The sequence below is a fragment of the Miniopterus natalensis genome, chromosome 19, assembly GCF_054644295.1.
Source record: "Miniopterus natalensis isolate mMinNat1 chromosome 19, mMinNat1.hap1, whole genome shotgun sequence".
NCBI lineage: Eukaryota > Metazoa > Chordata > Mammalia > Chiroptera > Miniopteridae > Miniopterus > Miniopterus natalensis.
In genome coordinates this window covers 5,826,548-5,852,995 of record NC_142099.1, presented here as the reverse complement: position 1 = coordinate 5,852,995, position 26,448 = coordinate 5,826,548, and the positions used below count along the sequence as shown (strand labels likewise).

The 26,448-nt window shown below is 48.4% G+C and overlaps 2 protein-coding genes across 2 annotated transcripts; both read right to left on the bottom strand.

The window, feature by feature from the left end:
- Positions 1-234: 234 nt before the first annotated feature.
- CD53 (CD53 molecule) lies at positions 235-16,943 on the bottom strand. Its single transcript, XM_016223310.2, has 8 exons — positions 16,880-16,943; positions 8,010-8,089; positions 6,966-7,154; positions 5,736-5,810; positions 4,857-4,952; positions 2,969-3,049; positions 1,821-1,904; positions 235-1,026 (listed from the first exon to the last, which is right to left on the bottom strand). Exons 2-8 carry the CDS (start codon positions 8,070-8,072, stop codon positions 955-957), a joined length of 660 nt encoding a protein of 219 aa, XP_016078796.1. The 5' UTR covers positions 8,073-8,089; positions 16,880-16,943; the 3' UTR covers positions 235-954.
- A 7,363-nt stretch (positions 16,944-24,306) lies between these two features.
- Positions 24,307-25,257, bottom strand: LOC107545240 (olfactory receptor 11A1-like). Its single transcript, XM_016223280.2, has one exon. It carries the CDS (start codon positions 25,255-25,257, stop codon positions 24,307-24,309), a length of 951 nt encoding a protein of 316 aa, XP_016078766.2.
- Positions 25,258-26,448: the final 1,191 nt, after the last annotated feature.

Here is a 26,448-nt window from a genome sequence, read left to right as displayed (position 1 = left end):
CACCCAGCTAAGCTACTTCCAGGTTCATGACCCACAAAGACTGTGAGCTAGTAAATATCTGTTGTTCTCAGCCGCTAAGTTTTGGGGCAATTTGTTGTGCAGCAATAGATAACTAGTATTCCCGGCTTGCTGGCAAGCCCATCAGTCTGAGTCCTGGAATGTACACTTGAGATATAGAAATGAGGACATAGAGATTGAGATCATATGCTATTTTATTTATTAAAGACTTAAAATAGCACATTAACAAAACCTTATGGGATAAAGAAGAAATATCAGAACTCTTCTGAATGTGACTGTCATCTGAATGTGGAATTCCTCTACAGTTATGTAAATCAAAGGCTAAGAGTTTGGCTAGAGTCAGGATATGGATAACTGGTTAATTTCTTCTGGAAGGACAGAATGAATGAATATGAAATTGAAATGAAACCCCATTATTTGGAGAAAGAATACTCTGTCATTTCTGTAGTCAAGGCCCACAGTCTAAAGGAAACAGGGCTGTAACAATGATCCAGTAAGTCTCGCCCTAGACATCCCTTCAGCTTATCTCTTGCTTGACTTTGGAGAGTGAACTGGGCATGATTTAGAGACTAGAGACGTGTCTGACAATGGGAAGACGCAAAAATTTTAGGCCTAGACCCATCCTTCGATCTTGAGCCATTAGCGCCACAGGTTCTCTTGGCCTCTCATGTCTGAAAAATGCCCAGGTATTAGTGTCACTATTTTGAGTGACATGGCTACCACCATGAGTGGGTGAATATCCTTCTTCCTGAGGTGGGAAGTGACTGTCCCACACCCTCTTCTCTGGTTGTATGAGACAGGGACAAAACAGGGAAGAGATGAGAGGGGGACAAAGATGTCAGTCCAGGAGGTGATCATTTAGGCCTTCATGTTGTAGGTGGTTTTGGGTTTCCAGAGGTGAAACAAGTCTTTTCAGCAAAGGCAGTAGCTAGCAGGTCACAGCCCTAGGGCCTGGCTGGTTTTGTCAATCTGGCAGTTCAGAGTCAGCGCAAAGGACATCCCCAACACCTGGAAGAGTTGGGAAAATATGAGATCTTTACAGGAGGAACCATCTCACCCACTTCTGGGACCAACCCCAAAGTAAAAGAGTGTACGTTACGCTGAGACTACCCTTCCTGCCATCACTTCCATTTTCTTCTCAGGTATTGTCTCCTTTGTCTTTAGAATGGCAGTGGGAGACAAGTGGGAGTGGCGATGGCAAGACATAGGAGTATGAAGTATGGGGACATCTCTCACCTCCTTAAGTCCTTAAGAAAGCTTAGAAGCCCTACTGCTTGTACAGTCATGTCCTGTACAAGTCAACACTTATGCAGTGAGTCACCTCTACCAATGCTCTAGTCCTCCTTGGTTTCCAAGCAGAGAAAATTTGTTTTTCTTTGAGCTATTTGAATAGGTCTTAGCTAATCTGTGATATGCCCAAAACACTTGGGTATAAAAATGGTAGAAATATCACATAATATAAAAACACAAACTACCCCCAACCGATTCCTTACTTGTCAAACTAATTAGAGAAACAACAAAGAAATTGATTATAATTTTCATCACCAATTTCTGCTTAGCATACAGGGCCAGTTTTTCAAGTGAAATGTTTTGTCTATCACAAGCTTTTCTCTCAAGGATACGTTGACCAGATAGATCTTACAGCATATTTTCTGTATGCCTTAAATTGGTAATAACTATTTGCTCCTTGACTGGGGAAGCTCACATTTATTGAATACATACTGTGTAACTGGCACTGTTCTAAAACCTTATATGACTTAACTCATTTAATCCAGAAAATAGTCCTATGGTTAAGCTCTTACCTGGATCACACATACACAGATAGTGATGATGCCGATATACAGGAAGTTGGAATGAAACCACATATTTACTTTTATATAGCAACCCTAGAAAAAAATAAGGACAAATGATACCACTATATTAGTCAACTTTATCAAGAGGCTTGTTTGGGAAGATAGTCTTTTGCCTTATGCCAAGAGACTTAAGCCAGGTGTTATATTTTGATTTTCTTTATATAAAAAAAGAAACAGGCATAAAATAGAGAATATTAAACTAGAGATGGTTTTGGTGGTGTCACTATTACAATGGCACCTAAAGTAAAAGTCTTAAACCCTTACACATTGAGTTCAGCTAACTCCTGAAAGGTATGTTAGCGACAGATGTCCTCACGTTCTTTGAACATTAACTGCTGACTTGTATTAACAAATGGAAATACAAGCAACACAATGCCAGGATTGGTTGCATTTCAGCTTCTGCTTCAAAAGCCAATACCTATCATGGCCCTACCAAGCTCCAGGGCAGTTGGCAATTGGTAGGTGTCCCAGTCTTTCTTCAGACACCTAAAAAATTCCAGAGATTTTCAAACAACCCCAAGAGTGGGTGACATGGGGTAATAGGACCTTAAAGATGGTTGAGTTGGAAGATGAATTTGGCTTCTTCTCCGGGCCTAGTCTGGAGGTCTAAATGCAGTGGGCAGGTTGTTTCAACAGTTCCACCAACTCTCCCTCCCCAACTCCTCACTCCTTCCTTGATGACTCATTTCACTGGGCTGGATTCTGCCCTCTCCAAGGAAGGAGAGCAGAGAAGCAGGTCGAAAGAGCAGCTTTTCTACCCCAACTTTTCAAATTTCGCTTTCAACCCTAAAGAGACCCACATCTTGCTCAAGAAACATTTAGATATAATCCTCTGCCACTATCACATAAACCTTCCCCCTCTAATGTAATAGTTTAGGGCAGCAGGACACTTAATGATGTCTCTAGTCCAAATGAGCTTGTTTTTTGTTGTTTTGTTTTCAAATCTGTCTAGTCACCTGGATTGTCACCCTGGTCTCTCTTTTGTTCAAGGCTCCCTGTTTCTGGCTGGGAGGACTAGGTCCTGTATGACAGGAGTTTCTAAGGCAATTAAACATTCAATTAAAGAGGCCAATAACAGAAAAGTTGCCAAAAATTACCTCAACTTCTGGACCTGAAGGGCAACTAGCTGGTGGGCCGTTGGTCCAATCACTTGTGCCATTTACTCCACAACATTGCAGCTGAAAACCGAACCCCCCAAAGATGCAATTGTTAGCAAGTCAACAGAATGGAAACGGTGGGCCTTGGAGAAAAGGTGGGCCCTTCACATCTGACTGTAGAGCAGAAAATCCAGAGTTGGCCTGACTACTACAGCTTCTGAGAACAAAGTGCTTCCAAATCCATTATAACATCTCATTCACATAGACTCCTTGAAGTAGAGAGGGGACATTTAGTTTATTCACACTTTACAGATCAAAAATTCAGCACACAGGGGACTTTATAATGGAGGGATCAGGCTGACCATACCTAGACCCACCCACCAGTCTTGAGATCACAGAAAGTAGGACAATCAGACATTGGAAGCCATGAAGATGCCTTTTCGTAGGGGAATGGATAAATAACCTGTGGTATATCTAGACAATGGAATATTATTCAGTGCTAAAAAGAGATGAGCTATCAAGCCATGGAGAGACATGGAGGAAACTTAAATGCATATTGCTAAGTCAAAGAAGCCAATCTGAAAAGGCTACCTACTGTATGATTCCAACTATATGACCATCTGGAAAGGGCAAAACTATGGGACAGTAAAAAGATCACCGGCTGCCAAGGATGGGAGTAGGAGGAAAGCTAAACAGGTAGAGCACAGAGGATTTTCAGGGTGGTGAAACTACTCTGTATGGTGGTGTAATGATGGATATATGTCATTATCCACTTGTCCAAACCCATAGAATGTACTACACTGAGGGTGAACCCTAATGTAAACTATGGACTTGGGGTGACAGTGATGTGTCAATGCAGATTGATCCCTGGTTAAAAAAAGAATGTGTCATTCTGGTGAGTGATATTGATAATGGGGGAGACTGCATGTATGGGGGCAGAGGGTAGATGGGAAATCTCCGTACCTCTCTCTGTTGTCGTAAACCTAAAACTGCTCTAAAAAATTAAGTTATTAAAAAAGGAGGTTATCTTTATATTTAATGGGTGAGATGATATAACATCTAGTATTTGCTTTAATATATTCTAGCAAAAAAGCATAGGGGACTAGCGGAAACACTGGCAAAATATTAGCTGTTGAAGCTGGGTGCTACGTACCCAGAGATCCATTTTGCTAGTATTCTGTTTATTTTTAGACATGTCAGAAAACTCTGTAATAAAGAGGCTTCTAAAGTGAATTGAAAAATAAATAAAGAATTGGGGATTCAGAGAGGTTAAGTTACTTTCCCCAAGGCCACCTAAGGTCTGGCTCTAATTCCTGTGCTATTTCTTCTCCACACTGAGCAGGCGTGGCAGGGCCACAGGTGGCTCCACATGGTCATAATGGTGTTGTCTGTGACACAGACTATGCCAGTGCCAGGCTGGCTCCCTGGCCTTTCTTTATTTCCCAACACACCAGGGCAGGGACGCAGAGTTAATACAGATATTTGTGGGTGGAGAGGGGGCATGAGGAATGGGGTGCTGGTCGGCTACGCGTCAAGCAGGACTTTGGGCTATCCAGGAATTCAAAAGAGATTTTTTATATAATTTCTGTTTCCAGAAAAAATTTGGAAAAGACACAAAGTAGTCTAGTATGGCACGTGTGGGTCTTCCTTAGTAGGGCTTGAACCATGAGCCTGTCGGAGCTGGTGAAGGACGAGAGACGAGACACAAGTTGGTACCAATGAGACCAATTCCTGTGTCTCCTGTTGTGCGACAGTCAAGCATGTTCTGGACCTAGGGGCTCCGGGCCTTAGATTCTGAACCTTCAGGAAAGGAAGCCCCTTCTAGCCCCAGGGACTGAGGCTGGGAAGCTGAGCCGGGGCTGAGCTGGGGGGTCCCGTCTGCACTCACGAATTTCTGGATGGAGTCCCACGCCGCCTTGGTGCTGTTGTCCGAGTAGTAGTGCTGGATGCTGTCCGTCAGGCCCTCGCGCACAGACTCCTTCAGCTGCGCAGGGCACAGGCCGGCAGAGGGGACATTGGGAAAAGCGGGTGATTCCAAGGAACAAGGAATTTCTAGCACAGGTGGCCGGGCCCGTCTGCTCCTCCCTTCCAAATGGTCTCTTCAGAGCTAAGGAGGGGGACGGATGCCCTGGACATTTTTCTATAGGGGAAAAAGTGCTGAGGGCGAGACGGCATTGAGGGGAGAGGCACACTGGCCTCTTGTGCTTCTAGAACCCTGGTTCACAAAGGAGGGAGAGGGACAGTCAAAGCCCGGGCTCTCCTAGGCACCAAGACAGATACTCGGCATTGCCAGGCACGTGGAGAAGAGCCAGTAGGGGAGCATAAACTCGCTTTTACTGTTCTTCCCATTTATCCTTCGAAGAACCACGCAAGTGCAATATCCTTCATGAAAAAAACATTTTAAATGTTTTTATTATTTTAGAGAAAGGAAGGGAGAGGGAGAGAGAGATAGAAACATCAATGATGAGTCATTGACCGGCTGCCTCCTACACCCCCCCGACTGGGGATCGAGCCCGCAACCGGGGCATGTGCCCTGACCGGGAATTGCACCGCGATCTCCTGGATCCTAGGTCGATGCTCAGCCGCTGGGCCCCGCCCGGCCTGGCCTTCATGACATTTTTTCCCCCTCCCAAATATGTCTAATCTCTTGCGTCCACCCTTCCACTTTGCTTCTGCCTCTAATTGTAGGACTTATTTTGTGCCAACTTCGCCACAGCCCACTCCCCACTCTCTGCAAGGCGACAATGAGCTGTTCTGTGTAACTCACCTTCTGTTCGTACACGAAGAGCAGGATGGCCAGGGCCACCTCAGCAAGCAGGATGATCAGCAGCAGGACAAAGAACTGGGACAAAGCAGAGACACGGTCACAGCCCGGGTCCCAGGCCCTCCCTGTCCCCTGTCCCCGCTGCATCCTGGGAGGATCTAGCCACGTCTCCGCACGTGTGCAGGAGGTTCTTGCTCCTGTGCTTCCTGCTGGCCTTCCCAAGCCTCTTCTTGTTTTGTGAGGAGTATGTATTCTTTCCCCACCACTAGACTCCAAGGCTCCAGAGGGCAGATCAGGGGTCTTCTGTGCTCTTTTGTCCCCACGTGTCTATCGAGCTCTGTGTGCGTAATGTGTGTGCAGTACCATTTGCTGAATCAATGAAACAACGTTGGCATTAGCGTATTAAAAGCAGTTGAGCAAAAGACCAGTGTCTTTTGAGTTTGGGGCCTGGTCCTTTCTGCAAGAGCAGGGTCATTTTGTACAGATGGTTCTAGTTCGTATTGCTATCCAACTTCAGATGCCTGTTCCCATTACGTTAATCACACACAATAGAAAACACATTTTCACTTATCCCCTCTCCTTTACCTTTTTACTGCAACATGAATTTTGACTACTTAAAACCTTCGCCCCAAGCCTGTTATCTACCACCTTCTGCCATTAGTCTGGGAACTCTCTGAGGACAGTGCCTTTCTTATTCTATCCCTTGACTCCGGCTTAAGAGTTGACCCTCAAGGGAAAGAAGATTAACCAGTGGCTTAAGAAGAACCAAGGTGGTTGGGAACCCACACCAAGCTCTGCCCTGGGCACACTAGAGAAACGAGGAGCTCTTCTTTCATAGAGCTTAGAGGCAAAACCTAAGCTTAAAGGCTCCCCAGCACCCCACACGTTAGACTTCACTGGCTGCAGCCTAGGTCCTCGCCAAACCGGGTCACTCACACTGTGGCGGATCCTGAGCAGATATAAGACTGGGAAGCACCTGCTGCCATTTTCGGGGAGTCACAGCACTTAGAAGACTCTAGAGACTAGATTTCCCATTAGTGTCTCCAAAAATATAGACTGAGGTGAGGAGGATTCAGGCAGATACCAATCGTATGTGCCTGAGGTGCCCACCTCATGTTCCTCTGCTCTCCCTGGGCCCCTGGGTGAGCGGCCAAAACCCATCCTGCCCGGGCCTTCAGTCATGATGCCCTCCCCCCACCCCCCACTTAGGGCACCGCCTCTGCGAGGACTCACCGACATAAGCAGGCACTTGTTTTCCTTGATGGAGCCCATGCACCCCAGGAAAGCAACCACCATGATGATGGAGCCCACGATGATCAGCACGTTGCCCAGCGTGAGGGAGGGGAGGTTGTGGAAGAGAACCCCCAGGTTGTTGTGGACCAGGAAGTAGATCCCGAAGCCCAGGATGCAGCAGCCGCAGAACTGGAGGGAGAATCCCGCAACGTGCGGAGATAAGCCGTGGTTCTTGAAGAGCTCTCATAGTCTCATTTCCTTGAGATTAGCATCACCTTTTCCCGCTGGCTCTACCAGGACTCCGATGAACAACCCCCTTCCCCAGCTTCCCCCATGAACCTAGGGGAGAGGTGGTCCCAGCTTCCTCCCGTGACGCCCCACTCATGCCTCGTCCTACCCATACCGGATACCGGGGGGAGCTCACTGCTGTGGGTAACACAGCATTTTCACGCTTCATATCCCACCTCCTTGCCCTCAACTGCTCACACATGGTCTTCCCCTCGGAATCCACAAGCATGTAGAAGGAAGACCCTGTTTCAGAAATTCATCTTGCTAGGCAGAAAACTGGAGAAGCCAATTTCTAAGGATGTTTTCATGAGTACCGACTCATCCCATATCTGGAATTCGATTGCTAAATTTGGGACAGTGAATCCCTCCCCAGAAAAGGTGGCTTCCCTGTCAATCAGCTATTCTTCTAAGATGTCCAGAGGGCACGTAAAAGCTGGGACAAAAGAGGCGCTTAATACACAGACTCTCAGGTTTCTCACCCATAGATGTCAGCAGTGAGCCGTGATAGCCTACAGTCCCCAGAGAGAAACAGCGTCCCCTCAAATAACTGAACCGGTACCTTTCGATTTTGCAGTTATACTGCGGCAGGATGCGGAGCGGGGAGGAAAGTATTACTCCCTTTGTCTTAGGCTAGGTAACCTGCACATGCCCCAGGCTTGCGTGGGCTCACCCCATGCGATGCTCTTCCTTAGGGGGAGAGGTAGAGCGTACCTGGGGGGGGGGGCACTCAGCCATGCTCAGAAGAGACTCACTTACCCAAAAGAGCAAGTTGAAGAAAAACAGGACATACTTCAGCACTTTCAAGCTGCTCATGCCCATTCTGGGATATTCTTGCACTAAAAAGTGGAAGGAAATCAAGAGGATGTAAGTGACCTGGTTCTGCAAGGTGGCTGCGAGGATCAGAGGCCACAGATGTTCAGCGTTCAAGGCTCTCGAGCATTACCTTGGGCTTGAGCCGTGACTCCTCTGGAAAATTCCCCCAAACTCCCTTCTCTCTCAGCCTCTGAACTGAGGTCCCAATTGGCTCATCTTGGACACTCACTTTTCGTCAACTCAGCAAGCCAAGGATGCTTAACACTGAATTAAGCACTCTAGGAGTAAGCAATAGAGCCCTTCTTAGAGGAGGGGGAGCCACAGTGACACGCACCGAGCCAGGCTCGGGGACTAGGGCCTGGGCTCGTGCTCAAACACGGGGTCCTGGGGCGGGGGGCTGGTCAGCCAGCTGGGGCTCGGTCCCTCCAGGCTCCGAGGTGCGCGGCCTACACGCCTCTCCGCGTGGAGGGGGCACATAATCACGCCTCGTCTACTCTTCTGAAGGCATTGCCGGTGTTTCCTATTCTAAGGCGCTGGGGAGAGGCGGCTGTGACTAAGTCGTAGCTACCCAGTGGAGAAACGAAACAAGACAGCAATGAGAACTTGGAACTTTTAAAAAAATAGATGTTTTGTTTTTTTTTTCTCAATGAGGACATCAATGTCCAAAGCCTGGCCCTCAATTCTAGAGATCCAGACACATACTTTTAAATTTCTCTCAGAGGTAATGGGGTTCATAGAGTGACTCATATTGTAAAAACACATGAGACTCGTATATAAAACAATGTCAATTTTGTGTGTGTGTTTCCCCCATTAGAACTGTGCCTCTTCTGGTGCCTGAGTAGTTGTACAGCCACTGTACCCTCTCTGCAGTGTCAGGGTCCCCAAAATCAGGTGGTCCTGAGGCACAGTGAACCCAGGCTGTGGGTGAGCCTGGTGAGCTACTCCTGCTCCACGTAGACTAATCTCTGGGAAAGACCAAAGGCTTATCCCTATTTCACACTGTTTCCTTCGCTTTGCTTTGTCTTTTTTCTTTCCTTCTTGCCTTGACCCTCAAAATTATTCTTAATTCCTCGTCATCATTTCAACCAAGTGAAAATAAAGTCAATTAGATTATGAGTGTATTTGGATACGTAGCGGTCGTCCCCCCTTATCCTCAGGGGACATGTTCCGAGAATCTCAGCAGACGCCTGGAACCCCAGACAGGACTAAACCTCATATATTACTATGCTTTTTCTGCACATACATATCTACGATGAAGTTGAATTTAAAGTTAGGTACAGTAAGAGACTAACAACAATAAAGTAATAAAATAGAACAGTTATATCAATATATTGCAATAAGTTACGTTGAAGTGGTCTCCTTCTGAAAGTATCTTAATTGTACCGTGTTCGCCCTTCCTATTCTTGTGATGGTAGGAGATGGCACAATACCGACGTGATGACATGAGACGGAGCGAGGCTAACGACGGAGGGCCTGTTAGGGTCACTTAAGGGCAGCACTAGTGAGGACGCTGACGAGGGAATGACTCGCCCCAGGCGGACAGAGGGGGATGCTGCCGGGAAAGCGTGCACTTTAAAACTCATGAATTGTTTATTTCTGGAATTTTCCAGAAAATATTTCCACACCGTGGTGGGGCCATAGGTAACTGAAACCGTGGAAAGTGAAACTCTCTCACCCAAAACACCCAAAAAAGGTACGAAGTATAAAACGAGTGCCTGCAAGACACAGAACATCAGACAACTCTCAACACTCAGTGGCAAGAAAGGAAAGACTCCCACTTACAAACAGGCAAAAGATCTGAACAGATACTTCACCAAAGAAGACACACGGACGGCAAGTAAGCAAATGAAAAAGTACCCTACTTGGGCAGCCATTAAGGAAATGTAAATGCAAACGGCAGCGAGACGGCCAGGGCCCACCTCCTGGAGTGACTGGCGAGAGGACAGAAAGGCAGCCAGGCATCCTGCGCTGAGGAGGGGGTGGGCCTAGAACTCTCATGCTCTTGGTGAGAATGGAAGAGGGTGTGTCCACGTCGAGCAACCGTTTGCCAGCTTTGTAAAAGGTGAAGCATAACACTTACCATGTGACCTGGCCATCCCACTCAAGGTATTTACCCAAGAGAAATGAAAACATGCACATACAAAGACTCGTATAGAAATGTTTACGGCAGCTTTATTTGTAATAAAAATAAGTCACCTCTTCCCCAACAACCTGGGATCCTTTGGCAACTGCTTCAGGCCCCTGTCATCTATCTGCCCAGAGTCCCGACTAAGGAAGTGCCCACAGACCTGGGAATATCCCCACTGACTCTTTCCTTTATAGCCAGGGAGGAGAACCTCTGCTTTCCCCTTCCCTGATTTTCTACTTGCTCAGACTCACCCGAATTGAAGGAGAAAAGCTGCCTATTTGGTGAAGATCGTCACTAATTTTATCACATGCAGCGATGGCCCCAGTTTTCATATAAACCCAGAGGCAATGCCACTCGATTCCCCCTCCCCTTTTTTCACTGTGGCCAGTTGTTGAGCTCCCATCCCTTCACCCCCGCCAACCCACTGCCTGGAAGGCCCAACGCCCTCCACGGTTAAAGTCGCCACACCCAGCCCCATGACTCACGGCTCTGTAAAAAAGTTCCCTGATGTCAGCTTCTAGGAAGCCTCCACGACTGAACTGCAGTTAGCTGTGGTCACCTCCCACGGCCCAACGTGGGGGCCACAGATGAAGTTACCCTTTGATTTCCTCCAAGCAGAGAGCTTGGGCAGGTGAAGTGTCTTGTGGATTTCTAGCTCGACCTATCTCTCTTCTTTGACCCATACTGGCTCCATCTAGTCTTGAATTTAACCCAGTTTGGTAGTGGCTAAGGTTGGACAGAAGCTTCAAGAAACTCCATCCTTGGTCTTCAGCCTTATCTGATCTAATCTTAGAGAACAGCCTGAAGTCACAGCAAGACAGCTTTGGTGTTACACGGACTGAGGTATTCATGAGATGTTAATACATGTCCCTCAAACACAAGCAAACAAACAGTACGGAGTGAGAGGAATCCATGGTCAAATAATTTTGGAAGTAAATGGGATTAAATAAAAATAAACCACAAAACAATGAACAACTTTTTAAATGAATGACTTCTGAGAAACTTGTTATATGCTCATGTACACTGTGGGTCTCAAAGAGGAAAGTCTACTTATGGAGTTATACAAACCTATTCTTGTACTAAAGATGACTTATTAACAGCTCGGAGAACATAGTGTTCCACGGAACTCAGTTCGATAAACACAAGTAATGGAATCAAACAGATGTAGGTCAAGCTCAGAGCTTCCCTACCAGCCCATGTCTGAGGGTGACACAGCTTCCTGCTAGATTTTCAGGAATAGAATCCATCAGGAACCAGAAGGTCTTTTATAATCCTTTGCTTGTTTCATTTTTTTGTAAATACCTTTTAAAAAAGTTTTGTATGTCCTTCGCATAAAAATTCAAACAATAAAGTACAAAGAAGAAAGCATAAGATCTTCTGCAACCCCACCTGCCAGAAATAACGACTGATATTTTTGGTGACTATCTTTCCAGACAGTTCTCTACACACAGTCTTCTCTCTATACTGATCTATTCGCCGATTTATGGAGAAGAGCGTGGGGTTCGCGAGGTGACCGCTGGCTTCCTAGCCCTTCCTACACGGAGCCTGTGGAGGCCTTTGGTTCACCAGGGGAGGATATTGGAGCCTCGATGAAGAAGTTTTTTTCTGAGTAGGAAAGAAGCTCCGTTCTCCATGAGGGCCCCCACATTAAGGCCCTCTTGTCAAAATAAATTTAGATAGAGGACAGGGTTCACTGAGCCCTGAAAGCTGCCAAGTTCTTCATAAACATTTATAATCCTCACGTCAACTCTACAACTTAGGTGTCAAGAGCCTCACTTTGCAAACAGGAAATCCAAGCCTCAGACGGCTGTATATTTGGCACAGGCTCACCAGGCTAGTGATCAGCAAAGATGGGGCACAGGCCAAGGTGTTTGGGCCCCCGAGGCCCACACTCCTTCCACTGCCCCGGGCTCCAGTTCTGTGCCTCCCACTACCCAGGTCAACTCTCGCTGCGGAGCGATGAGCCTCTAGGAGGACCCCATGCGTCACGCGTGGTTTGAGCTCCTGTGGGCAGTGGCTGAGGGGGTGGGGGTTATGCATGTATGTCTCTTTCAGGGGGTAATGAGCAATTGTGGGGGGAGAGGTGAGACTAACATGAAACAGAGCCATCAGCTTGTACGCATTCGTTTTCTCTCATCTCTCCATCGCCTTGTCAAAGGGATGTGACTCTCATCTGATTGCTCCCTGACCTTGTGGTCTGGTGAAATTTTCCCCCTTCGAGGCTGATCTCAGGGGACAGGAATTGGTGGTTCGTAGAGAAGAGACAGAAGGAAGACACCAAGAGAAGAGCGAAAATGAAGAAAGGCAAAGCCAGATGACCTTGGAGGCTCACTCCCTTCCATTTGGAAGCTTAGCAAGAGAGCGGCTCAACAGAAAACCATAGATGCTACTAACGACAGAGCCGAGACAGGGACCTTTGTAACAGGCCACTCTAAACCAGGAACAGTTACTCCTGTCACAGAGTCAGTGGACTGCAGGTTCTCTTTCTTCACTAAAAATATGTAGGACTGCGGTGGACGGTTCCTGTCCGAGAGGCCTGCGCCCGGTGTGGGCAAGGCTCTCTCCGGGATAATGGAAACCACTCTCGTGGCATTTCTGTAAAAAGTGTGAATCAGAATCTAGACATGAGGAAGCATCAGACGAACCCAAATAAAGGAACATTCTAGAAGGTAACTTGCTTGTACTCCGCAAGAATAGTAACGTCATGAAATACCAAGAAAGACTGTTCCAGGTAAAAGGAAACCAGAGAGACATGACAGTTAAAAGTAACGTGGGATCAGTGATTTCCTTTTGCTAGAAAGAATGTTAATGGGGCAGTTGGTAGAATGAATAAAATCTATAGATTGTTAATAGCACTGAGTCAGTGTTCATTTCTTGGTCCGGATCGTTGTACAATGCTTGTGTAAGAGAATGTTTCTGTTTGTAGAAAATACACACCAATTCAACGGAGGGGAAAAAGGGAGGGCACCTGTAACACTTTCAACAATAAAGATAAATTAATTTTCAAAAAGAAAATAAACACCAATTCACCTAGGGGGGCAAGGAGATCATGCCAGCAATTACTCCCAAATAAGAAAGCCAGAGAAAAAATAAGGAAAATGTGATAAAATGTTAAAATTTGGGAAATCTGGGTGAAAGGGGTTCAGAAATTCTTGGTACTGTTTTTGTAACTCTTCTGTAAGTCTGAATGTTTGTCAAAATAAAAAGTTAAAGACTTGAACATAAGTAAATGATCTAAGGGATTCTGGTCCCAAAATCATGACAACTTAAGTCCCCGAGGGTATAAAAGACTAAGATTCTACCATAGACTTTTCTTTAGAACAAACCCCGGGATAATTCTTTAATGCCTCTGTTTGCTCCTGATAGAGAATGGATGTTAAGCTACGAGTTCAAATTTACTTGAACAAATTTCCAAATATGTGAGGTGTCAAAATCATTTATTCCCCCTGTTCCTCAACTAGTTCTGAGACAGAAAGCATCAAACAAAAGTTGGACAAATTAAATAGATATTAAATATATGATCTTAAATGTGTTAAATATATTGATTTCAAATCAATTTGGTTTGTAATTAAGTTATATGTTGCTTATGTTAAAAGGCACTGGAAATTTCTTTATGTGAGCAAGGAACGCAGTCTGGCAATGCCTATTTAATAAGCAGCCTATAAAAAAAAAGGGAGTGTAGTGGAGGAAAGAGCATTCCAGGGACAACCGGGAAATATTCTAAATAGTTAAGTAATTTCACGGCTTCAGACAAGTCACCTTAACTGAAAAGTAAGCCGACTGGAATGTTCTAATAGCTAGGACGTCCGGGCTCTCACCATGAGCTGGATGCTTTATTTGAACCTAAACAATCTCCAAGTTCTCTTTAAGTAACAACATTCTAACACTTGGAATATAACACCCTTATTTTAAACAATTCTAGAACTGTAGCCTCGTGGCATCTTTCTTTACAACAATTCTTGGCCCGTGCCCACGATGCGTTGCTGCTGCGCTGTGGGCAGGAAGCCGGCGGCCTGCCGGCGAAGCGGGGAGCGAACAGGGGCCTTGCCTCCGTGCCCGACCCAACGCATGGCTCCACGCCGAGGCCTCACCCACCGGCTTTGGCACCGCAATGCACCACCTTCCCCTTTCCCATGGCCTGACCCAACTGACCACCCAGGCCCAGCCGTGACGCTCTGCTCCTGTGCCCCAGCAGCCCCCCGAGGCCCACCCTGCACATCTCTGGCGTCTCCACGCGACTTTGCCTCGGTGCTCTGCACCTGCCGTGGCAGCCGAGTCCTGGAGCTTCCCGAGGGCAGGTGCCCAGGGTCTAGGCCCAGGGTGGTGGGCACCCACCGCATGCTCACTCGGTGCAGGAAGCGCCATGGACTGACTAACGTGGGAGCGTAACCGAACCACCGCAAATAAAGCACCACAGCGTTTCCTGGAACAGAAGCCGAGAGGGAGAGAAAGGAGCTATAACCACGCGCAGAGCTCCACCCTCCGCCCTGACAGCGCAAAATCTAGGCCGAGGAGGCAGATATCTGCCTCTCCGCGCTCATTTCAGGCCGTGCCCCATCAGTTGTGCCGTGTGGCTGTCTCAGGTGTAGCCCCTCGCAGGGCTGGGCCCGGCACTCGCCTGGTTAGTGATCTTACCTCCCACCCCCAGGGGCTGGGATGCTAGAATGTGAGTAAGAGAAAGAGATTTCCACTTCCTGTGGCCCTGCAGCCGTGGCCTGTTACACCCCAGCCTTGCTTGCTCTCCTTTCTAACATACCCGGGGGCTCCCCCTTCTTTGAGTTTGCATGTCCTGTGCTCGGTCTGAAATGCCACTACCTCCGTCTCCATAGTAAACTCATGCTTCTTTGAAAATGAACCCAAGCAGTCACCCCCAGCCCCACCCACCGGGAGTCTTTGGCACGCTCCTAAACTACCTTTTGTGCACACTGTCCCATTGATTGCAGAAAACATCACATTGTGTTGTGTTTGTGTGTTGTATTTGTCTGTCCCCCATGCTAGACTCTACGATCGCCTTGAATTTGAGGGCTACGTCCGTCATCGTTGTCTCCAGCTCTGAGCGCGACGCCTGGCCACTGGGAGTGAGGCAGAGGAACAGGCCTGGGGGCCGAAGTCTGAAGCCTTCTGAGCAGCCAGAGGTCAAACTGAGGACATAAGAAACTAAGACTACAGAGTTTGATCCTCCCAGGGGGTGCCCCTCCTCGCCCCCAAAGGTAAGGTTCCTAAGGTGGTGGTAGCTGTGAAGAGATGGGCGTTGAATCCCACCCTGTGGGTTTAAAGGTACCCAACCCTTTCATTTAAAGGCTAAATATTATTAACTGGCCCACACAGGAAACACCACAGGAAATCAAGTTTTAGCTCACCCTCTGCTCTAGTTCAACCACAGTTTCAAAACAGGGCAGATTCGGGTGGAAATTGAGAAAGCAAAACTTCTTGTGTGGCCAGCAGCAAAGATTCTGCATTTGCTCAACTCTTCCAAAGCGCTCACGTACATATCTAATCTCTCTTGTCTCCCCCGTGAGTTCCTCAAGAGCAGGGTTATTTGCTGGACAAATCCCCTCCCACCTGGCCAGCCACCCCCTCCCCACCAGCGCCTGGCCCCAGAGGGTGCTTAACTCCTGATTATTAAGTAACTCTGTTAAAAAGTCTAGTCTTGATTTTTAAATGCAGGGTTCAGTAGCCCCTGAGGTGCTTTGGGAATCTAGAGCCCTATGTGGAATGCCCACCCCTCATTGTCAGGTGGGTAGCGATGGTCCTGGGGAGCTTTCCCCTCCCCTCCAGGAGAAATTCTGGCAGGTCCTGGAAGGAGAAAGCTCTGCTCTAGAGTTCCCTGGGGTGACCAGACCCTCAGCCGGCATGGTGGTCACAGAAGGCGAAGACCAAAGTGTGGCGGTGACTTTCTGAGTCCGCGAGACCCCAATCATTAGTTATGGGGCGTGAATGAGGAATCATGGCCAATCGAGTTTCACTGGTCGGTGCATGATGTATTTACTCAGATTCATGTTTTGCGCACCAAGGATACGTTTATTTGGAGGAACTGAGGGTCAGAATGCCCTTCCTGCCATTTGAAAGCCACCAATCTAAGCGTCCCTTAGAGATATCTACCTCTCAGCTGTGAAACACAGGTGCTGGGCACGTCCTGTGCTCCTGCCCGAGGTGGCTGTTGTGGTTTTACTAAGGCCTTTTACTTAGTGGCTCTGAGGAGTCACAGTGGGAGTCACCGCCTTTACTTTTGAAATTTTCTCACAGGCAGGAGACCTGCTCTCCCAGCTGCCTTTTTAGATGGCTCCGACTGCTGGTTCTCTCCCCACTTGCAAATCACAACACCCATCTTCTAAAGACCAGAACACGCAGGAAATCTCCCCGGCCTCGTCTCCCACAGAAGGCTCTAGGCCTTAGGAAGGACCCCCCAGAAACTCAGGTTCAGAAGCAGTTCAAGCACAGGACACCCTGACCCAAAGCAGTGTCAGATCATGGGAACCTGGTTAATTAAAAGTCTTTCTGGCCTTTTGAGGGCTACTAGGACCTTGCTGATCTTTTTACTCCTTGCACAGTATTTGTAAAACAGAAGCAGGAGATGTTAGGGTGACAAGACAGGTATCTGGAGAGTCCCAAGAAGATACCCTATCCCACGTCACCTGGCCCAGGTCTCTGCTCTCAACCTGGATTAAAATGTCCCCAGTCTTACCTTTTGCGGGTACCTTTCTTAGTCCTTTGGGCAAAATTGATGGTTGTACTCAAGGTGGCCGTCACACGGCGGGGTAGCAAGGATGTCCGGGGTTATTTGTGTAAAAAGAGAAGTGGAGGGGAATAAATGTCATCACCCTGTGACGACAGGAAGCCCAGATGAGGCGAGGGAGGAAGCGAGGGCGGCCCACCCTCCTCAGGCTCAGAGACAGATCCGCCCCCGTGGCTTCTTAGAGCTTGCTCCCATGACCTGCCCAGAGGCCTAAACTGATTTCTGTGACACCCAGGCACTCATGTGTGAGTGCGGCGGGTGCCCGGATGATTTGGGCTTTACTTATTTTGTCTGGAATAGGACAGAGCCTCTCAGTCAAGGTGGCACCTCAGGATGACCTGTGGATCTGTTCAAGAACGAGTGTCTGCCCCTCCCCGCCGCTCCCCATTCGGGGAGGCTGAGACGGGGGTGCAGTCCAATAATCCATATTTTCAACTATTCTCTAGGACCGAGACTTAGGGATGCCTGTTAAGCCCCCTTCCCCCCGCCTCCCCCTGGCTGCCTTCCAGGAGACCTCCGGTCTCCAGTCTGATGGGCCACCATCCCCAGGCTTCTGCGTCTCCGAAGCTGGACTGTCCTTACGTAGGGGTATTGCTGGAGGTAAACCCTAAGGCACAATCCAAGGGACACTGGTCGAAGTGATCGGGTTGATAGAGGGCACTAGATTTAGGGCCCAGGGACCTGGGCGTCAGTCCCAGCTTCATCTGCGTGAGCTCTGTGGTGCCAAGCAGACCTCAGCCTCTCAGCTTCGGTTAGTAATAGTAACGCAAAAAATGACACGAAGGGGCCACCTGGAAAAGGAGCCCACGCTGCCGTCCCAGAGGACCCGTCTTACTCCTCCACCTCTGGGATGTTAGGACTGGCAATGTGGCCTTTGGACTGGGCCTAAAGCACCCTTGTTTTCCACAGACTGTCTGCAGTGATAACAGGACAGGTACCATGAGCACCCGACTGGAAGTTAAAGACATTCTTTAGACAAAACATCACTGCTTCCTGGCCGGTGTGGCTCAGTTAGTGAGCAGCGACTTGTGCACCAAAAGGTCGCCGGTTCAATTCCCAGTCAGGGCACATGCCCAGGTTTCGTGTTGGGTCCCCGCGTGGGGTGTATGGGAGGCAATCGATTGCTGTTTCTCTCTCTCTCCTCTAAAAAAACATATTTTTTAAAAATAGCATCACTATGTTGGCTAATCTGCACCTATAGAAATTCCTTCTTTCTATTCCTGTAAATGTTGCCCTCCCCTTTCTCATGAATACCCTTTGCCTTCACCTCCTAATCGGAACACTATTTGGGACTCTGCCTGAATCAGTGTTCCCCGAGTAGCTCTCCTTTTGCATCTCAGGTAAACGCTTGTTTCCTCTGACCTTGGCCTTTTATTTTTAGGTTAACAGTAACATCTAATTATAATCCTACTAAATAGTTCCTGTTAGGTCCCCATTTACCGATGAAAATATAGAGGCTCAAAGAAGTTAGCTAATTTTTCCAAGATTATACAACTAAGAAATGGCAGAGCCGAGACTCAAATTCAAGGTCTCAGAGAATGCTGTTCTAGAAACATCATGATCGATAGATTTTTAAAAAATACATTTCCAGTTTCCATTCTGCTGTGTCAGCTGGAATTTTCTTAGACGGAAAGAGTCCGGGGCCAGGTAATAACCCGCCTGTATCTCTAGCCAGCCGGGAGCTGGGACTCAGTCACTGAGCTTCAGTGGCTCCGTCAGATGGGTGAAGGGACGGACACTGCCCCTTGGGACCTGCCCCTGGGAAAGCTGGGGCTCCGCTGTCTGTTCCTTCGTCGCCCCAGAGGGACGGATTCTGGAAAAGCCTCTGACCCCGGCTGGCTCCGGGGAAAGCTGTTAAACAAGGTGGGCAGGTTCTGGCCTGCAGGACTTGTCAGCCCCGGGTAATCTGTTAGTATTCTCTAAATATGCAGATTGCCCCGAACTTATTGGACATAGAACAGTGTGTGTGTGTGTGTGTGTGTGTGTGTGAGTGGTTTTCCCATGGGACGATTTTCAGTGTAACTGCCCCTTAGGAGAGGCTGTTACCGACGCTCCTCTCCCCGCCCACACCGCACAGGCCGCCCCTGGGGCGGGGAGATGAAGGAAGGTTCTTGCTCCACTCACACGTCCTTTCATCTCGGCCATCCGACGGCTTTGATTACGACAGCTCTGTGCCAAAGACTCACAAGTCTATACGTGCCGCCGCCCGATTTCTCATCTGAACTCCACACAGGTTCCTGAAGCCCAGTGTCCAAAACCCAGCTCAGCAAGCCCGACACCCGCCCTCTCCAGCCTGCCTTCCCCCTGCCCCTCCCCCATGACCATCTCAGGGGAAGACCTAACCAACCTCCCCGTTGCCCAAGCCCGAAACCAGGCGTTCTCTGAGGCTACTCTCTCGCTCACACCACCACATATTACTATTGTTTTTTAATCCTCACCTGAGGATATGTTTTTATTGATTTTAGAGAGAGAGGAAGAGAGAGACACACACACACATCCATGTGAGAGAGAAACATCGATCTGTTGCCTCCCGTAAGCTTCCAACCGGGAATCGAACCCACAACATTTTGGTGTACAGGATGACGCTCCAACCAACTGAGCCACCCAGCCCGGGCTATTCTTTAAAAATGATTAAACAAGACAATTTAGGTGATGCAAACTTTATTTAACTCTTCATGAAGCGAGCTATCTCCACTTGGAGGCTGCAAAGCGAAGTCTCTTTTAGAAGGGCGCTAATCTCACTCACAAGGACTCCACCCTCATGGCCTCATTATCTCCCAGATGCCATCACCCTAGGGATTTAGTGTCAACATATGAATGTAGGGGATGCAAACATTGTCTATAGCACATACTCAGAAAATAACTGAATTCCAGAATCTTAGAGCTTGGAGTATGACCCATGGAAACAACAGAGGGTTGGAAACCAGAGGCATTCACAGAGATACTTCAAGAAGCCGTGGGGGCATCTTTGCGTCTCGGGCTCTTCATCTGTGCTGTGGGGAGAATTTCTACTTTATAGCAAAACAAGGACCAAAGGAGAAAGAATGTGAAAAGCTTTATAAGGCTTAAAGCGTGATACGAATGCTGGTTATCATTCCTTACAAAGCGCCTAGCTAGTCTTCCAGACTTTTCAGACTTGGAGCCTGAGACCTCAAGAGGTTCAGAGACTTGCTTCAGGCCTGCCGGTTGGACAGGACACAACCGAACTCACTCGGTGGGTAGGGAAACAGTCAGACCCCAGCAGGATGCCCACGAAGCAGCCCTACTGTGAGGAAGACTCTTGATCTCTGCATGAAAAGTGACTCTTATTAAGGTCCGTATTCATTGAGCTCAGGTGCATGTGGATCCGTGAGAAACCACCAGGATTGTGAGACACCGTAGCCCAGACTAAGTGAGCTGTCTTGTCCTCTTGCCTGAGCTCAGAGGGCAGGGTGACAGGCGTCTCTGCAAACGCAGCTACTCTCTGTGATGACAGAGTGGCTATGATCTCCTCTCTTACCCCCTGATCCAGCCTTGACTGTACATGTCTGTCCCTTCCTGCCCATCAGCGAAGGACTGCACAGCCCTGGGACAAGAATCAGGGGCTCTGGGTCATCGTGGCGTCGTCCCTTGGCTTCTCCTCAGAAGGGATCTAAGTCTGGATGACAAGAGTCTCCTTTTGTTTGGCCACCTACTCCTGAGCCTCAAAGAACAAACATGCCAGGGCGTGGCCTTGCTAACTGGGGTATCCAGTGCCCGACAAGGACGGGCATCCTTCGTAAGCCCAGGGGAGTCCTTGGCAAGTGTTGCTTCGAGACTCAACTTGCAGGAGAGAAATCGGGTACAGAGATTCAGAGACTTAGAAAAGGCAGCACAAGCAGGCAACCGTGACACAGGATCACCCGCAGAAGCTCTGCCTTCTCGAAACATTCCTCCTTTTTCTCCTCTTAGGGCACCAACCGTTCTTGACCTTACAGGACACATTTATCCAAACATGACCTCTGTGGGGGTTTTTGTTGTTTTTCTGGGGGTATATTATTCCAGTAAGAAAAATACGGGAAGCTATAATAAAAGGTCTAATTGAAATAAAATATATGCATGTTTGCATCTACATATATAGCAGCAAAAGTATTTATTCAAATAAAGCTGTAAATAGAACAGCAACACATACGATAGATAAAAGCAGAACTGCTCAGCGAGCGCAGGGGCGGGCCTCGGGGTATATTATTCCAGTAAGAAAAATACGGGAAGCTATAATAAAAGGTCTAATTGAAATAAAATATATGCATGTTTGCATCTACATATATAGCAGCAAAAGTATTTATTCAAATAAAGCTGTAAATAGAACAGCAACACATACGATAGATAAAAGCAGAACTGCTCAGCGAGCGCAGGGGCGGGCCTCGGAGGCTGCTCGCCCCCTTCCCCTCCCTGGTGACTTCTTAGGCACCTTTGCCCAACTCTGAAGATAGAAAACCACTGGCCCAAGAGGTCAGGCCCCTGGCTCTTTGCCAGCGTTGGGTTTATTTTCACTTGTGGGGCAGGCTGTTCTTCAGCTGTGAGCCTCCCAGGCTTTGTGTTCGTTCCATCGCCACGTCGCAGTGGAAGGAAGAAGCCAGGGCTGCACCCAGCGGCCCCTGTTCCCGTTCGGGAGGCTGGGGTTGTGGCTTCCCGCGGGAGGGGCGGTGGGGAACTGTGTGTCCCAGCTGCAGCTGTGCTGGCCGCGGTCATCCTGAGCCTTTGCCCCCTGACTGGAGTCTGTGAGCTCGTAGGAGGTGCAATGGGTCACTTGGGGCTGGCAGGGGGTGTCAGTGGCTCTGGCATGTGCCATGATACCCTACACTCCCTCCTGGCCAAGTATAACAAGACAGGATCCTACAGGCAATCCTGGCACATACAAGGGGAGTTCCTTACGTGTCCCTGCGCAGGGAGAAAGGCCATTGAGCTGGTCGGCCATGTGGTACAGGGGAGAGAGGCCTGGACTCAGAAACAGAAGTACCAGATTCTGGTCTTTGTTTTATAATTAACCAAGGGATCACTTCCCTCTCTCTGAACAAAGATAGACCAGCTAATGCATACATTCCCTCTGGGCCTTAAAAATTCTGAACATTTATTACTTTATAATATAAAACATGAATTCCTGCTGCATGATAGCTTGGCTGGAACTCGGTGCAGAAGGTGCAACTTAGAAGCAGAGATAGAAAAGCGACTGTTCATTGAGCTCCTCCCGTGGGCCAGACAGCGCCGTCCGTGTTTTCACTTGGTGGCAGTGCGACCGGCTTGGCATTACCTCCTTTGCAGATGAGAAAGGCTGCGTTAGGGTAACTTGCCCAGAGCGCACAGCTAGAAAGCGGCAGCGCCTGAATTTTAAATCTGCCTGTGACGCAAAGCCCGCTGTCCTATCCGGCTACCCAGCTAACCGGACATGAACACTTAGCCACGGATGCGTCACAGCGGATAACTGAGAGCTGACTTTGACTTTCACCAGGTACCTACCATAAGCTCATCTCACAGTATTTTCCTAATTTATAAGAGAAGCAAGAACAGGGCAACTGTCTTGTCCTAAGGCCAAGCCTGAGAGTGTTAATAGGAAAGTTTAGGCACGAGATCATCCTAACCTGGTCACCAGGGGAGCACACTCTGCAGGAGCCGGACAAGGGGGCGGGGGGCCTCTGAGAACCTGATGCTACCTCGGCTTCTCTCCCTGAAGTCAAGCACATGCCCGCCACATCCTATGCCAGCAGCGGGGGGAGCGAGTCCAGGCAAGGTCCTGGCAGAGAGCCTGGCAGGAGGCGGCACTCAATAAAAACGAAGCCCCGGCTGCCGGTAGCAGTGGGGAGATGGAGCTTTGCAGAGACAGGCAGGGCCTTTGCCCCATCTCACTTCCCCAGATCTTCACTTCCCACCTCCAGGTCCTAGAGTGCAAAGGGTAGAAAATGCCAAATCTTCGCCAGAGAAAGGAACTGAAGCTCCATAGTCTCGATGTATAATTAACATCTTATAATTATGATTACTACTGTTATGTTTAAATATGTTTATTTTTTTAGAGTCGTTTTAGGTTCTCAGCAAGATTGAGCGGAAAGTGCAGAGATTTTCCATATACTCTCTGCCCCCACGCTTGCATAGCCCCCCCACTATCAACATCTCCACCAGAGTGGTACATTAGCTAGAATCGGTGAATTCACACCGACACATATAATCACCCAAAGTCCATAGTTTACATTAGGGTCCACTCCTGATGTTGTACATGCCATGGGTTTTGACAAATGTATAAAGACATACATCTACCATTATAGTATCATACAGAGTAGTTTCACTGCCCTAAGAATCCTCTGTGCTCTGCCTATTTATCTTCCCCTAAGCCCTAACCTCTGGCAACCACTAATCTTTTTACTGTCTCCATAGTTTTGCCTTTTCTAGAGTGTCATATAGTTGGGATCATATAGTATGTAGCCTTTGCAGATTGGCTCCTTTCACTTAGTCATATGCATTTAAGCTTCCTCTATGTCTTTTCATGGCTTAGTAGCTCACTTCTTTTTAGAGCTGAGTAATATTTCATTGTCTGGATGGACCAGTTTATTTTTCCATTCCTCTACTGAAGAACATCTTGGTTGCTTCCACGTTTTGTCCATTATAAATAAAGTTGTTATAAACATCCATGCGTAGTTTTTGTGCAGGCATAACTTTTCAGCTTATTTGGGTAAATACCAAGGAGTGCAGTTGCTGAATCATATGGTCAAAGTATGTTTAGTTTTGTAAGAAACTTAGAAACTGTCTTCCAGAGTGTCCGTGTCATTTCACATTCCCACCAGCAACGAGCAAGGGTTCCCGTTGCTCCACAGCCTAGCCAGCATTTGGTGTGGTCAGTGTTGTGGAATTTTGTCATTCTAAGTGTATAGTGGTCATCTTAAATTTTGAATTACAAGTGTAATTTTATATTTATACATGTAGTTTCACATTAGTTATTTGATGTATGTTTGTCTTCCCTTTATAGACTATGAGTTCAGTGAGAGCAAAAACCGCCTCTGTTTTTGTTTATTTTATCACTTAGATGTGGTAGAGTGCCCTGGACATAGTTGACCTCCAATGAATATTTGAATGAGTGAGTAACCAGCCTTACCAGCTCACTTTGGATGTGAGCTTTAACACAAGGATCCCGATCTACTGAGGATGATGGAGCAGAATCTGACCTACTTAGATGATTTCTGGGACATCAGTTCACCCAAAGCTGCCAGAATTCAACAGTGTCCTCAGCCATACCCAGAGGCACCTGGTTATCTGGCTTTGGTAGCTTCTGGTTTAGGTAGTTGCCTTTTAGGTAGAACCTAAATGACTCAATCCAACGGTTAAAGTTGCTCACTAGCCCTTGGGGAAATATGGCTCTTTCCCCTTTCGCTTTATCGGCGGAAAGCTGGCCTCCTACGTAGGCAGTTTTTCAGGGCGTCATGAATGTCTCTGTTTCTCAGGCTGTAGATGATGGGATTGAACATGGGCGTCAGGATGGTGTAGAGCAGAGAGGATCCTTTGCGCAAGAGCCGGGACGAGTTGGCCGAGGGCACGAGGTACGTGGCAATCAGTGTCCCATAAAACACCGTGACCAAGGTGAGGTGGGAGGAGCAGGTGGAGAAGGCCTTCTGCCGGCCGGTGCCAGACGGAATCCTCAGGAGAGCAGCCAGAATGCAGGAGTAAGACGCCGCTATCAGGAGAAACGGGACCAGGGTCACTGCCGAAGAGGTGGCGTAAGCAATGGTCTCGGTCAGCGCGGTGTCCACGCAGGAGAGGTGAACCAGAGGAGTAAAGTCGCAGAAGAAGTGATCGATTTCATTGGGTCCACAGAAGGTTAGTCTAGACAGTAGGACCAGAGTGACTGCCGTCAGGAGGAAGGAACAGAGCCAAGAGCTGGCAGCCAGCCGAGTGCAGAGGGCGCCAGTCATGAGGGTGGGATAGTGGAGGGGGTGACAGATGGCCAGGTAGCGGTCATAGGACATCACAGCAAGCAAGAGACATTCTGTTGCAGCCAGGGACCCGAAGAAGTAGAATTGTGCCAGGCAGCCAGCCACGGACACAGTCTTCTGATCAGCTACGATAATCAGCAACATCTTGGGGACAAGGTTGGAGGTATACCAGATCTCCAGAAAGGACAGGTTCACCAGGAAGAAGTACATGGGGGTGTGGAGGTGACGGCTGAGCAAGACTAGGAGCACAATGAGGACGTTTCCAGAAACAATGAAGACGTAGAAAACGGAGAACATCATGAAGAGGAAAACATTTAGCTGTCGGTTGGAAGAGAAGCCTCCGAGCACGAATTCCACGACCTCCGTCTGGTTTGCCCAGGGCAGGCTCACCATGCCTCGGCGGCCCCGGCAGCGAGCACCCAGGGATACAACCGTCCACGTGCAGGAAGCCCTGGCTCCCCCCCAGAGCGTGGGCTGAGCGTGGGTGAGCCTCGTGCCCCACTCAGGTGTTTGCAACTTCTACTTGGGTGGAGAAGCAGCATCTTTCTCTCAGGGCCTGAAGTGGGAAACAAAAGAATTTGGACTAAGAACTGGTGACATTTCAGCTTCTCCCACCTGCTTTGTATCTTCATCGGGAACAAGGTCAGCAGGAGATGGAAGGACCGGGAAGAGGAACACAAAGGGGAGACAGGAGGAAGAAAAGAGACTGGAGAATCACCTGCTCGAAGCCCTTCCCAAACGTACTGCGGCAGCCTGGGGAGTCCTGGAAGGGGAGGAAGTCAAGCTAAAAGGCAGGAGGCCCATTCCAGAGGGTCTGGGACTGTCAGGCAGGGGACCCCCCCCCCAGCACTGTTTATCTTCAGGGAAATGGTCCCTGTCCGGTCTATTCTGTATTCCTCTCCTTTCCGCTTCTGAGTGAGTTGAGAGGCAAGTCTATGACTTCTGTTTTGGTTTCCAAGATCCTATCAAGAGAAAATTGTGTGAGCGTGAGATCTGAGATTCCCCGACTCTTAGGTCATGGCCCAAGCTGGTGTCACCCGAGGGCAGGAGTGCTTTCTTTCACAATTTAAAAAAACCCCAGTAAAATCAGACCATTACAAAGATTTTATCTAGAGCTCCAGGAAATGGGAAAAGAGTCAGAAACAGGCGGCCTAAGGCGTTGTGTGCAACTGACCAATTGAGTATAAGAGCCTCTGGTTCTTTCCAGCGAGATAGAGAAGCCCAAGTCTCCCCCTCAGTTCCATCCGGGTTCACCCCATCTGCACCCCCACTAAGCTCAGGGCAGACAGAAGCTGCCCTCAAGCACCGCTGGGCAGAGTCAGAGCTGAAGCCACTTTGTTATTCTCAGCCCCTGTGTACTGGATCGGCTCCTTCCTAACAAGGGAGGCACCAGGCTGCTGCAGGTAAGCAGGTGGAGATGGAAGAAGCCACCTGTAGGCACGAAAGCCCGTGTGGGTGTGTAATGAGGCAATTTTCACAGGCAGCCAATAGCCCTAAACAAAGCCAGGGGCTCTGCTTCATGAGTCAGACCTTGAACAAGTTGTTTAACCTCTCTGAGACAGAGTTTCTCATCTGTAAAATGGG

Coding starts and splice junctions, on each gene's coding strand:
- LOC107545240 (XM_016223280.2), bottom strand. CDS start 25,257: ATGGTGAGCCTGCCCTGGGCAAACCAGACGGAGGTCGTGGAATTCGTG.
- CD53 (XM_016223310.2), bottom strand. CDS start 8,072: ATGGGCATGAGCAGCTTGAAAGTGCTGAAGTATGTCCTGTTTTTCTTC. Junction 3,050..4,856: donor GGGACTCCATCCAGAAATTC/GTGAGTGCAGAC, acceptor TTCGGTTTTCAG/CTGCAATGTTGTGGAGTAAA. Junction 1,905..2,968: donor CTTCAGGTCCAGAAGTTGAG/GTAATTTTTGGC, acceptor ATTTTTTTCTAG/GGTTGCTATATAAAAGTAAA.